We start from the raw sequence: 12,940 nt of genomic DNA, 5'->3' as shown, positions 1-12,940 counted from the left end.
ACACTTTCGTGATGGCACCGTGGGCCTGGTCCCGCTTGCCAGTCTGGCTGCACTCTGCAGAATACCCACAGTGGCTAGGGCGGGGCTGGCCCTGGGTCCCGCTACCCACACCCCAGCTTTGCATGGCCCATGCTGCGTGCTGGGCCATGACCGGGCAGGGATTAGGAGATTTAACATTCCATATTTAGCTGCAGGATGAGGAATTATGGTGCCAGGGAGGACAGAGCCACCACAGCCCCCGCAGTGCATGTGTCCCTGGGGCTGCCAGGGGGCGAGCCAGCCGCACAGCATCATGGGGGTGCCAGGAAGGCCCCGGGGAGTCGGCAGGGGCAGGGTGCAGCCCCTGCAGCTGAGCCACTGAAACCTACCGGAGATCAGAGGGCTGGTGCCAAGCGGTGACCGGGCGATTCCCCAGGGCACTTGGTCAGGGGGCACCAGGCTTGGCAATAGGGTGAGTACCCGGGGCACAGGATGGCGACCTTTGTGCGACTGCTGGTGTCACAGGCAGAGCGGATGGTCTCGCGTCTCTTCAAGGCGGAGCGTGGCGAGGGGCCCGGCTCCTTCCTGGAGGCTCCGCGGACGGAGAAGCTGCTGGAGCAGGGCGAGGGGGGCGGGCTGCGCTACGGGCTGGGCGCCATGCAGGGCTGGCGGGCCCACATGGAGGACGCGCACACGGCTCAACCCCAGCTGCCGGGCAGCCTGGCCACCTGGGCCTTCTTTGCCGTATACGACGGGCATGCGGGAAGCACGGTGGCGCAGTTCTGCGCCCACCACCTGCTGGGGGAGCTGGTGGTGGGCGAGGCCTTCACGGGGGGCGTGGAGTCGCCAGAGGCGGTGAAGAGGGCGGTGCGGGAGGGCTTCCTGCACATTGACAGCCGCATGCAGGCTCTGGCGCGTGCCGAGGGCTGGGAGCACGCCGGCTCCACCGCCGTGGCTGTGCTGGTCTCACCGCGCCACCTCTACTTCATCAACCTGGGCGACTCGCGGGCCCTGCTGTGCCGGGCCGGCCGCCTCACCTTCTACACGGAGGACCACAAGCCCAGCCGGCCGCGGGAGCGGGAGCGCATCGAGAACGCCGGCGGCACCGTCCTGCTGCAGCGCGTCAACGGCTCCCTGGCCGTCTCCCGCGCCCTGGGCGACTTTGACTACAAGGCCGTGGCCTGGCGGGGCCAGACGGAGCAGCTGGTGTCCCCCGAGCCCGAGGTGTACGAGCTGGCGCGCTGCCCGGGCGAGGACGAGTTCCTGGTGCTGGCCTGCGACGGCGTCTGGGACGCCTTCGACACCGAGGGGCTCTGCGCCTTCGTCCGCTCCCGCCTGCAGCTCGGCAGGGACCCGCAGGCCGTGTGCGAGGAGGTCCTGGAGGCCGGGCTCTACAAGGTGAGGCAGGGATGGGGGGCAGGGCCATTGGCCTCTAGCGGTCGCTGGTTTCCAGCTGCAGGGTGGGGTGGGGCAGGGAACGGGACATAGGACCTTTCTCCTAGGGGGCACTGGTTCCCATCCGGCCCTAGGGCAGGGACTGGCTGGCTCAGGGGGGCGGGGAATGAGGCACAGGACCTTTACTGTCTATGGGGCACTGACCCCAGGGCAGGGCACTGGCTAGTGTGGGGAGGTGGGGTGGGGAATAGGACGTGGTTATTTTCCACTCTAGGAGGTGCTTGCTCCCAGCCAGCCAGCCACAGCATGGGGGCGCGGGGGGAATGGCACATGGGGCCTGTTCCCTCTAGAAGGCGCTGACTCCCATCCGGCCCCAGGGCAGGGACTGGCTGGTGCAAGGAGGTGGAGGGGAGGGACTGAGACATGGGGCCTGTCTCCTGTAGGGGGTGCCGGCTCCCATATGACCCCAAGGCAGGGACTGGCTGGCTCAGGGGGCAGGGAATGGGACACAGGGCCTTTCCCCTCCAGCAGACAGTGGTTCTGTTATCTCTGCCTGGCCAGATGTTTGGGGCAGAGGGGTTGGGGGGAGATGAGGGACCCCCCTGCCCAACACTGTCTGGTTCGATGGATTTCCTGCTCTGGGCTGGGGTGGTACAGATCCAGCTGCTCTCCTTGTCTGGCTGTTGTATGGGCCCTTGGGCTCCATGCTGGGCTGTATCCGGGCATAATGCCCCCTTGGGCTCCCACCATTCTAATGACCCATCAGGGCCCCCTACAGCCGCCTGTCCCCACGCTCGCTGCCCCCTGACCTGATTGGTTCTCCCCTGCCCAGGGAAGCCGCGACAACATGACCTGCATGGTGGTGTGCTTCCGGGGGGCCCCCGGCACTTCCCAGGCCGCCCTGCAGAAGGAGCGGGAGCTGGACGCCCACCTGGAGAGCCGGGTGGCAGGTGGGTGAGGTTGAGCCCTGGGCAGCACCAGGCCCTTGGCTACAGGGCAGCTAGACCAAGGGACCCAGAGCGGGAGGCACCCACGCCTGCCTGTGCCAGCTACTGCCCGTCAGGTCATGGGCGGGAGCAGAGACAACAGGGAGGGGAGTAGGGGGAGGGCAGGGGCAAATGGGGTGAGAACGGGACGGGGGGGCAGGGGCAGTGGGGAGGGGGTAACCAGGTGCAGTGCAGGGGCAGAGCGGGGCTTTGAGTGCCTGGGCAGAGCCAGTCATGAGCCAGCCCCTCTCCCCACAGAGCTGTATGGGGAGCTGCAGGAGCAGGGGGCTGCCAGCCTCGTGGCCATCTTCCGGTGCCTGGCGTCCGAGGTGAACCCCAGCCTGCCCCCCGGCGGGGGTCTTGCCAGCAAGTGAGTACAGATCCCCCCCCCCACAGCGAGCACCCCCACTACATGGAGCCCCCGGCACACAGTGCCTCTGCCCCAGGCTGGGGTCTGGCTCACAGTCCCATGTGGCTCCATGGGAGGGGAGGGGGTGAGAAGCCCCGGGCCCTTAGGGGACCCCGAGGGGGTGGGGTAGTGAGGGGCCAGGCACTGCCTCAGGGCTGACCCCTGCTATCCCCTTGCAGAAGAGCCGTGATCATGGAGGCCTACGAGCGCCTGCGTCGGAGCTATGAGGCCCAGCTGCCAGTAAGGACTGAGCAATCTGCGGCCCCCACCTCAGCCCACACTCCCTCCACCCCACGGCCCCCAGCCCAGCCCCCGCTCCGTCTGCCCCACAGCCCCCAGCCCTGCCTCCTCTGCCTCATCGCCCCCAGCTCCTACCTCCCCCAGCCCCTATCTCCTCTGCCTTGCAGCCCCCAGCCTCTACCTCCCCCAGCCACTATCTCCTCCACCGCACGGCCCCCAGCCCCCGCTCCCTCTGCCCCATGGCCCCCAGCCGTGCCTCCTCCACCCTACTTCCCCCAGCCCCTACCTCCTCCACATCGCAGCCGCCAACTCCCGCTCCTTCCGCCTCCTGCCCCAGCCCTTGCCTCCCCAGCCCCTACCTCCTCCGCCCTGCAGCCCCTACTTCCTGCGCCCCGCAGCTTCCAGCCCCCGCTCCCTCTGCCCCACGGTCCCCAGCCCTGCCTCCTCCACCCTGCAGCCCCCAGCCCCTACCTCCCCAGCCCTTACCTCCTCCGCCTCATAGCCCCCAGCCCTGCCTCTTCAGCCCTGCGGCCCCCAGCCCTGCCTCCTCCACCCCATGGCCCCCAGCCCCTACCTCCCCCAGCCCCTATCTCCTCCACCCCATGGCCCTCAGCCCCTGCCTCCTTCGCCCTGTCACCCCCAGCCCCTGCTCCCTCCGCCCTACATCTCCCAGTTCCTGCTCCCTCCTCCCTAGGGCCCCCAGCCCAGCTCCCTGCCCTCTCTGCCCCAGGGCTCCCAGCCCCCAGCCAAGCCCCCTTCTGCTCACCCCATGATCCCCTTCTCTCTCCACCCCACAGCCTCCAACCCAGCCCCTCCACTCCCCACCCCAGCTACCTTGTCCCCCATCCTGTTCTCTCCCCCTCCACCGCACTCCCAGCGTTCCCTGTAAACCCCGACCTGTAGCCCCCACCTGGGCCTGGGCCCATGTGACATCCCTGTTGCTGTCTGCTCCATTGCAGGGACGCTGTGAGAGTGGTGTCCCCTGCTGAGCAGACCTCCTGGGGCAGAGGATGGGAAGAGGATACTGGACCACCCCTTTCCCTGACAGCTCCACGTGCCCCCCCGCCCGATGGCTCTGACAGGCCCCCTGACCTTCCCCAGCCCCGACGGCTCTGCCAGGCCCAGGGCTCCCTGCCTGGCTCTGCTCTGGTGCCAGAGGAAAGGCCGCAGCACAAGGGGACGGATGCTGCCGGGGCCTGCGTGGGTCCCCCCATCACCGCACGGGAGTGCATGGCACAGGGAGGGGGCGTTGGAGGTTAGGGGGCAGCCCGGGGCTCAAAGGCAGGGGCAGGACTGAGAGCAAAGGACTCCTCCCCCCCAGCAAAGACTGATGCTCGTTGACAGGCGCTCAGATCCTGCCGCAGCCTCCCTCCAGGGCAGCTAGAGACCTCTCCCCGTCTGGTGCCCCCAAAGTGCCACTCACTCCCCGTCTGGTGCCGCTCACAAGTGGAGCAACAGACACGTCACCTGCTGGCTTCCGCCGTCCCGTCGCTGTTTGCAGTGACCCCAGTGTCCCCCTGTCCCGAATCCCCCCAGACCAGCTCCTGGCCATGCCCAGCCCTCACCCGGACGCTCCCGGGAGTGAATCAGGTCGCTGCACCTAGAGCTCATCGCTGTAATGGGGGCTTGACACACGCTCTGAGCTCAAGCCCAGCCCAGCCCTGGTGTGCAGGGAAAGCCCAACAGAAAGTCCCGGCCCCCCGGGATCCCCAGCCCGAGGAGCAAAGCGTGAACCCGTTTCTCCCCCGTACTCGGCTCCTCGAGACGCCAGCCCCCTTTGGCTGAGGGGCCCCAAAGTTCTGTGGTTTCAGGGACTCTGGTCCCTCGAATCCCCCCTCCATGATGGACGGCTCCAGCGGCTTTGTGCCCCCCACCTGGTACCCCAGAGTGGATTGTCTCTGTTTGGAGAGCCCAGGAGGCCTCCTCTTCCTGGCTGTGGCCTTCCCATCCCATGCTGAATCATATGGAGACAGGGGCTTCCTTTGATCCCATGCTGCTCAGTCTCACTGGGGACAGGTCGCCAGCCACGCCCGTCCCTCCTGCCTGGTCCTCCCTGGGCTCGGCCACAGCCGTCCAAGCAGAGTGTCGGTGAGTGTCCATAGCTCCCCGTGCAGCGGGAATACAGCCCTGGCACAGGGATATTCCTCACCAGCTGCCCCGGCTTTTGGAACCGACCGCACTCGCTGCGATTGACAGCCCAGTAACACCGCCCCCCAGCCAGGATCGCCCCCAGCTCAACAGCCCGGTAACACCTCCCCCCAGCCAGGATCGCCCCCAGCTCGACAGCCCGGTAACGCCGCCCCCAGCCAGGATCGCCCCCAGCTCGACAGCCCGGTAACGCCGCCCCCAGCCAGGATCGCCCCCAGCTCGACAGCCCGGTAACGCCACCCCCAGCCAGGATCGCCCCCAGCTCGACAGCCCGGTAACGCCGCCCCCAGCCAGGATCGCCCCCAGCTCGACAGCCCGGTAACGCCTCTCCCCAGCCAGGATCGCCCCCAGCTCGACAGCCCGGTAACGCCTCCCCCCAGCCAGGATCGCCCCCAGCTCGACAGCCCGGTAACGCCGCCCCCAGCCAAGATCGCCCCCAGCTCGACAGCCCAGTAACGCCGCCCCCAGCCAGGATCGCCCCCAGCTCGACAGCCCGGTAACGCCGCCCCCAGCCAAGATTGCCCCCAGCTTGACGGCCCGGTAACACCGCCCCCGCCCCAGCCAGGATCGCCCCCAGCTTGACGGCCCGGTAACACCGCCCCCAGGTTTATAGCCCAGTAACTCTGCACGCAGCCAGCTGCTGCAACGGCTGTTCGCTCGAGGGTCAGTCCCTGGCTTTATAGCCCAGTGACCCTTTGCAGTGGATTCTTTGGAAAGGAAAATGCAGACCAAGCTGTTCTCTCTGGCTGGGTCGATGTCCAGCTGGCTCCTCCCCGGCTCGAGAGCTCTGGTTACCTGCTGTGTAAAAGGTCCTCCTGAGGGCCTTCTGCACCATAAAAATAAAAATTCTGCGCACGATATTTTAACATGCTGCAAGATTCTGCAAATTTTATTTGTCAAATATGGCAGCTCCAGCATGGCATTGGGGAGCACAGGCCATTGCCTGCACAGAGGTGGGAGATCACTCTGCTGTACCCAATCCTGACACAGCGCAAGGACCGGGCCTGCCCCAGAAACACCCCAGGGCCCTGCCCCTCTGTGCCAGGTGCACCAGGTGTGAGCAGGCAGGCTCAGCCCGGCAGGATCGAAGTGTGGAGGGGCTTAGAGTGGGGGGATAGAGCTTGGTAAGTGGGTCTGGGTGTGGGGGACTTAGTGGGGGGTCCAGATGCTGGGGGAGTGGGGCTCAGTGGGGTGGGGATCCAGGTGTAGCTGGTCGGGGCTCAGTGAAGTTGGGAATCTGGGTGCAGGTGGCTCGTCATCCAGCCGTAGAGGGAGTGGGGCTCGTCAGGGGGGTTTCTGAGTGCAGGGGGGTAAGTCATTATTCCGTGGGGAAGCAAAGAAATCTGCGGGGGACATGAATTCTGCGCACACGCAGTGGCTCAGATTTCCCTCAGCGGTAGAATAGGCCTTTGGCAGCTCTGCTTGACAAGCGGGTTGGTCAGAGAAGCAAATTGAGGTTCCTGGGGCTCGGGCAGCCTGGGCTCGCGCACTGGTTGCCAAACACATTTGAAGCATATGATTGTAGCCCATATACAGAACTCTTTCTACACAGGCTGTACATGCACCCCCCTGTACACACACACACACCCCTACACACTGTATACATACACCCTCTGTACACACACACACGTACACACCCCCACACACACACCCCTACACACTGTATACATACACCCACTGTACACACACACACGTACACCCCCCACACACACACACCCCCTACACACTGTATACATACACCCTCTGTACACACACACACGTACACACCCCCACACACACACCCCTACACACTGTATACATACACCCACTGTACACACACACACGTACACCCCCCACACACACACACCCCCTACACACTGTATACATACACCCTCTGTACACACACACACGTACACACCCCCCCACACACAAATTCCCCTACACACTGTATACATACACCCACTGTACACACACACACGTACACACCCCCACACCCCCACACACCCCTACACACTGTATACATACACCCACTGTACACACACACGTACACACCCCCCCACACACACACCCCCCTACACACTGTATACATACACCCTCTGTACACACACACACGTACACACCCCCACACCCCCACACACCCCTACACACTGTATACATACACCCACTGTACACACACACACACGTACACACACACACACACTCCTACACACTGTATACATACACCCTCTGTACACACACACGTACACACACACCCCCACACACACACACCCCGTTCACACACAGACAATACACATGAACCCTGTACACACACTGTACACACACACACACGCTATACATACACCCACTGTACACACACACACACTCCTACACACAGTATACATACACCCACTGTACACCCCCCCACACACACACACTGTATACATACACCCTCTGTACACACACACACACACGTACACCCCCCCACACACACATCCCGTTCACACACAGACAATACACATGAACCCTGTACACACACTGTATACACACGCTATACATACACATACACACAAACACATACATACCCCATACACACTCACACCCCCCCACACACACACGTACACACCCTGTATGCACACACACGCACACACAATACACAGGCAGCCTGTACACAAGCATGCTATACGTACACTTGTACACACCCCAAATACACACATGTACACACCCCCCTACACCATATACATGCATACACCATACACACCTACAGACACACCCTGCACACACACACACACACACACACACGTCTAAATCCTATACCTCCCCCCCCCGAAGCATTGGTATGTGGTGAGTTTCCCAGTGCTATGTTACATGCTGCCCTTTGAGTAACAATCAGGACAGCCGAGCACGAGGTGTGGTACGACCCACTGACGGACGTCTGTGACACCAGGGGAGGGTGCCTGTGGGGGAGCATGTCTGAGCATGCGGGGGGGGGGCGGTTGGGTGTCTGTGTGGGGAGGCCTGTGGGAGGGGACACAGGGTACACGAGGAGGTTGGATGTGTGTGTATTGGGGGCATGTGAGGGAGTGTGTGTATGTCAGGAGACGGGCGTGTGTGTGTGGGGGTAATGGGGGTAGGGAGTGCATGGGGGGGCTGTGTGTGTGTATGGGGCTGTGGGGGGCATGTGGGGGGGGCTGGGTGTGAGTGGAGAGCTGTGGGGGGGCAGTGTGTGCATGGGGGGACTGGACTTGTGTGTGTATGGGGCTGTGGGGGGCAGCGCGTGCATGGGAGGGCTGGACGTGTGTGTGTATGGGGCCATGGGGGGCAGCGCGTGCATGGGAGGGCTGGACGTGTGTGTGTATGGGGCCATGGGGGGCAGCACGTGCATGGGGGAGCTTGGTGTGTGTGTGTGTGAGGGTCATGGGGGGCAGCGCGTGCATGGGGGGGGCTGGACGTGTGTGTGTATGGGGCTGTGGGGAGAGGCGCGTGCATGGCAGGGCTTGTTGTGTGTGTGTATGGGGGCCGCGGAGGGCAGCACCTGCATGGGGGGGCTGCGTGTGTGTGTGTGGGGGGGTCGTGGGGGGCAGCGCGTGCATGGGGGGATTGGACGTGTGTGTATGGGGGTCGTGGGGGGCAGCGCGTGCATGGTGGGGGATTGGACGTGTGTGTGTATGGGCCCATGGGGGGCAGCGTGTGCATGGGGGGGGCTGGGCATGTGTGCGTGAAGGAGGGCTGTGTGATGGGGGGGTTGTAACATATAGTCCTGTGCTCCGAAGCGTACGCTGGGGTCACCCACCCACCCACCTCGTGGCCTGGGGAGGCCGTGGGGTGGGGCCCTGGGGCCGCAGGGCTGAGCTCACCTGGCTCGGCCATCCCACGTACCCTTCCCTTTGCCAGGGGCCGGCGCTGTCTCCTAGGAGGGTCCAGGCCAGCTGGCAGCAGCCCAGGGTGGTGGGTCCTTTCCCTGCCCTGTGAGAGGGGAAGGTCTGGGCAGCTGGGCCATGCAGCTCGTGCTGGGGCATGAGGTACAGGACCTGTTTGGACTCGGGCGCTGAATCCATGGCTCCTGATGTGCCAACCCAGAGTTCCCAGCCATGGGTGGCTGTCACCCAGCCCAAAGCTCCCCACAGTGCAATAGACAGGGGGCGTGGGGCACCAGGGGTCTCTGGGATGGATACAAGACTGGAGAGAGATGGGCTCATGCCATGGGGGTCGGGGTGGGGGCTCTGGGACTTTGCCTGTCTGGGGGCAGGGAGTGGGTGGATTCCTGCTCCATCTGGGAGCTTAGACCTGGAACCGAAGGGGTCCTGGGGACTGACATTCTCAGCCCTGACACAGAAAAACAGTTGTGTTTCGTACATATTTTGTGGTTTGGGAAGAATCAGTATGGGGCTTCCCTATCTTACAATGATGAGACCATCCTATTCCAGCGAGAACTGAAGTCAAACATCTGTTTCAATTGGCAGGACCAGATAACTTGCACCCAAGAGTATTCAAAGCATTGGCTGAGGAGCTCTCAGAACCATTAGTGGGGTTTTCTAACAGATCTTTGACCTTTTGGGGAAGGTCCAGGGATCTGGGGAAATGCCATGGTTATAAATGGGATGATTTGCCTAATAGGCCGGTTAGTGGGTGTCACGGAGTCCCCGGGCGATGCTCTGGAACTGCTCCCTACGAAGCCAGTCAGGACTCTGGGGAAGTCTCCTTTCTGTGCGCAGCCTGTCTGCAGGACACACAGCTCACACGGCTTCCACCTTCCTGGGTCTGCCCCTCCGTGTGCTTCCCACAGCGAGTCAGCCCAGGAGGGGTCCTGGGGAAGCCAGAGGGTCCTGCATCTCAACTTCGCAGTCAGACGTGACTCTCAGCCAGTCAGTAAAACAGAAGGTTTATTAGACGACAGGAACATGGTCTAACACAGAGCTTGTAGGTGCAGAGAACAGGACCCCTCCGCTAGGTCCATTTTGGGGGGCAGTGAGCCAGACAACCACGTCTGCACTTCACTCCATGTCCCCAGCAGGCTCCAAACTCTCTCCAGCCCCTCCTCCTCTGGGCTTTGTCCCTTTCCCGGGCCAGGATGTCACCCGATTCCTTTGTTCTCCATCCCTTTAGCTCTCACCTTGCAGTGGGGAAGGGCCAGGTCATCAGTTGCCAGGAAACAGGGTGTCGGCCATTCTCTGTGTCCAGACCCCTGCACACACCTGCCCTCTAGGGCTCTGCAATGATCATACACCCTTACCCCACCACCTAGAGACTTAAGAACTGCATAGGGGAAACTGAGGCACCCCTACAGTATTCAGAGGAAGCATTAAGAACAGTCCCATTATGTCACAGTGGGACATTGATCCTGGGCAAAATCCTGGGAAGGCTGATCCAGGAGACGATCAGTACTGCACTGAAGGGCGTCAGTGTAATGAACAGGGAGCACACGGGACATAGGGCTTGGCAAACGCTTCTATGGCTTTTTGATGAGCTTATAAATGTGCTAAAAGCTAAAAGTGACTGTGTTGGCAGAAGAGGGTCAGCCTGTGTCAGGCACTTGACTCCATATGATGGAAAATTTCCACGCTCCGGGAGCCACAGAGTCCAGATTATATGTTGGCTAGCGCTCAAAAAGACACGGGAAAGGGGGAATTGTCCCCTGTGGGGCACGTCTACTAGGGGACTGGGTGTCAGCCGGACGCATGTTAGTGTCTTTATCAATGATCAGGAGGAAAATATCAACCCGTAGCTGGGGGAAGCTGCAGATGCCACAGTAGCCGGGGAAGTAAATGATGGCATCACATGGGGCCAAGCTGCGTTTTCACTGCCAAATGGCAGGTCACGTCTAGGAGCCGGGGCTGTCGGTCACGCGGCCGGGATGGGGATCACCCCCTCAGGAGTAGCGACTCTGGAAGTGTGTGTGTGTGTGGGGGGTGTCCCGGTGAACCAACTGACCTTGAGCTCCCTGAGGTACCTGAGCAGAGAACTTGTGGGCTGGCCCTCACTGCACCAGCCTTAGGGTACGAACCCATGCTTCATGGTGCTCTAACATTCACCCGCTGATGCAGACAGTTTTGCAAATTGCTGGGCCGCACCAGGTCCAAGGGGAGGGTTAGTGGGGCAAATTGGGGTCCACTTGAGCCCGGGAGGCCAGAGACAAAGCGACAGGAACACAGGAGGGTCGATATGTTCTGCGCATTCTAAAGTTTTGGGGTGCACACCTGGGGCGTGTGCTCCGGCTCGGCACCAAAGGGCCTTCCCCAGAGGCTGTGACTCGCAGCACCGGGACAGGGAACCTATATCTGCAGCAATATTCAAGGCATGACCAGCTCTAGGAATTGGACCAGCTTCGGGGTGTTCGTTGGAGAGACAGTTTTGTGAAGGTGCTGGGAGCCCGTGGGTCATCAACTGGTCGAGACACTTAGCTGGTGTTAGGATCGATGACATCACCTCTTGGCCTCTCTCCTCCCCCATCTCAACACCTGGAAGACAGAGACTTTGAACTGGGGAGATTGGTCCCAGGCTGGCAGGGAACCCAGCCTGTGTATTGAGACCTGTGAGCTGCCTTTAACGTCTATGAGGGCAAGACACTGCTTAATTCAAATCTTGCTTAGTCTGTAGAATTTACACTGCAAATTAGTTTTTTCTTATGTAACCAACTTGGATCTCTCACTTGTTACCTATAATCATTTAAAATCTGTCTTTCTGGAGTTAATAAATCTGTTTTATATTTTACCTAGAACAGTGTGCTTTCGGTTGACGTGCTCGGGGAATTTCCTTTGACGAACTGGCTGTCACGGACTCACAGGCCCTCGTGCTCTTTCAGCTCCATGTGGTCCCTGGGGGGAACCCCCTTCAGTGCGACAGCCCTTCTTGGGGGTCCACTCTCCCTCGGGGATTAAGCCCCTCCGCCTCCTGGAACCGCACCTCTCTGAGCCTTCAGTGCGCCTGTCTCTCGCCGTGGACCCCCATAGGGAGTCCATTTGCTTTGGACCCCCGGGGCCTCCACTCCCAGAGGGAATAATGCCCCCCTGTTCTCTAGACCGGAGCGACTCTCAGCCAGCGTAAAACAGGAGGGTCTATTGAGCATCTGAACCCAGCACAGGAAACTCTCAGGGCCTCCCTCAGCACCATACATCTAGGTTCGTCCAGCCTCCAAGGGGGCTCTGGCTGCTCTCTCCCAGTCCAGCAGCCCCCTCCTTCCAGCCGACCATCCTATATCATCTCCCCCAACAGCTCCTCCCCTGTCCTTTGTCCTCCGTCCCAGGTAAACAGGGCGCGGGAGCCCTCTCTCCTCAGCCCTTTGTCCTCCCACTGGCCAGAACTGGCTGGCTCCCAAGCGGGTCTGGGCTGGGCCTCCCAGTCACCCGTCGCTGGGGTCCCCAGTCTCCAGGCCGTTTGTCTGGGGTCCCGGCTGCCAGGCGAGGTCACACCTGGTCCCCTGCAACAACAAACGCTCCGCCACCACCTTATGCAGCGCACGGGGAAACCGCCTTTGCCCACCAGAGGCCGCTGTGGGGCCATAACAGCCAGCAACAGCTGGAGCCTCTTCGCCTGGCGCCGAGGGTCTTAGCAAAAGTCACCCACACTTATGCCCACCACCGAGGCATTGGTGCGGCACACAGGGAAACTGAGGCACCCACAGTATTCATGCAAAACAGTAAGACTCACATAGGCTCCCATACAACATAATAAGGAGGAAAAATCCACTTTGTCACAGGGGCACCGACAGAGCTGGAGGAGGGGAGCCCAGGGCTGGGCTGGCAGGGGGCTGCGGGTCGGGAGTGAGGGGCAGTGGCAGATCTGAGTGGGGGACTCCAGGGCTGGGCTGGCAGGGGGCTGTGGGTCAAGA

At 61.9% G+C, this 12,940-nt stretch overlaps 1 protein-coding gene across 1 annotated transcript; it reads left to right on the top strand.

Moving 5' to 3' along the window:
- The first annotated feature begins 471 nt into the window (after nt 1–471).
- PPM1N (protein phosphatase, Mg2+/Mn2+ dependent 1N (putative)) lies at nt 472–5,613 on the top strand. The gene is made up of 6 exons (XM_073322401.1): nt 472–1,377; nt 2,207–2,324; nt 2,619–2,730; nt 2,949–3,009; nt 5,272–5,387; nt 5,493–5,613. The coding sequence occupies exons 1-6, from the start codon at nt 472–474 to the stop codon at nt 5,611–5,613; spliced, it is 1,434 nt and encodes a 477-aa protein (XP_073178502.1).
- The last annotated feature ends 7,327 nt before the right edge of the window (nt 5,614–12,940 follow it).

Source organism: Lepidochelys kempii, chromosome 23, assembly GCF_965140265.1.
Source record: "Lepidochelys kempii isolate rLepKem1 chromosome 23, rLepKem1.hap2, whole genome shotgun sequence".
Taxonomy (NCBI): Eukaryota; Metazoa; Chordata; order Testudines; family Cheloniidae; genus Lepidochelys; species Lepidochelys kempii.
This window is presented reverse-complemented; position numbering and strand designations above follow the sequence as displayed.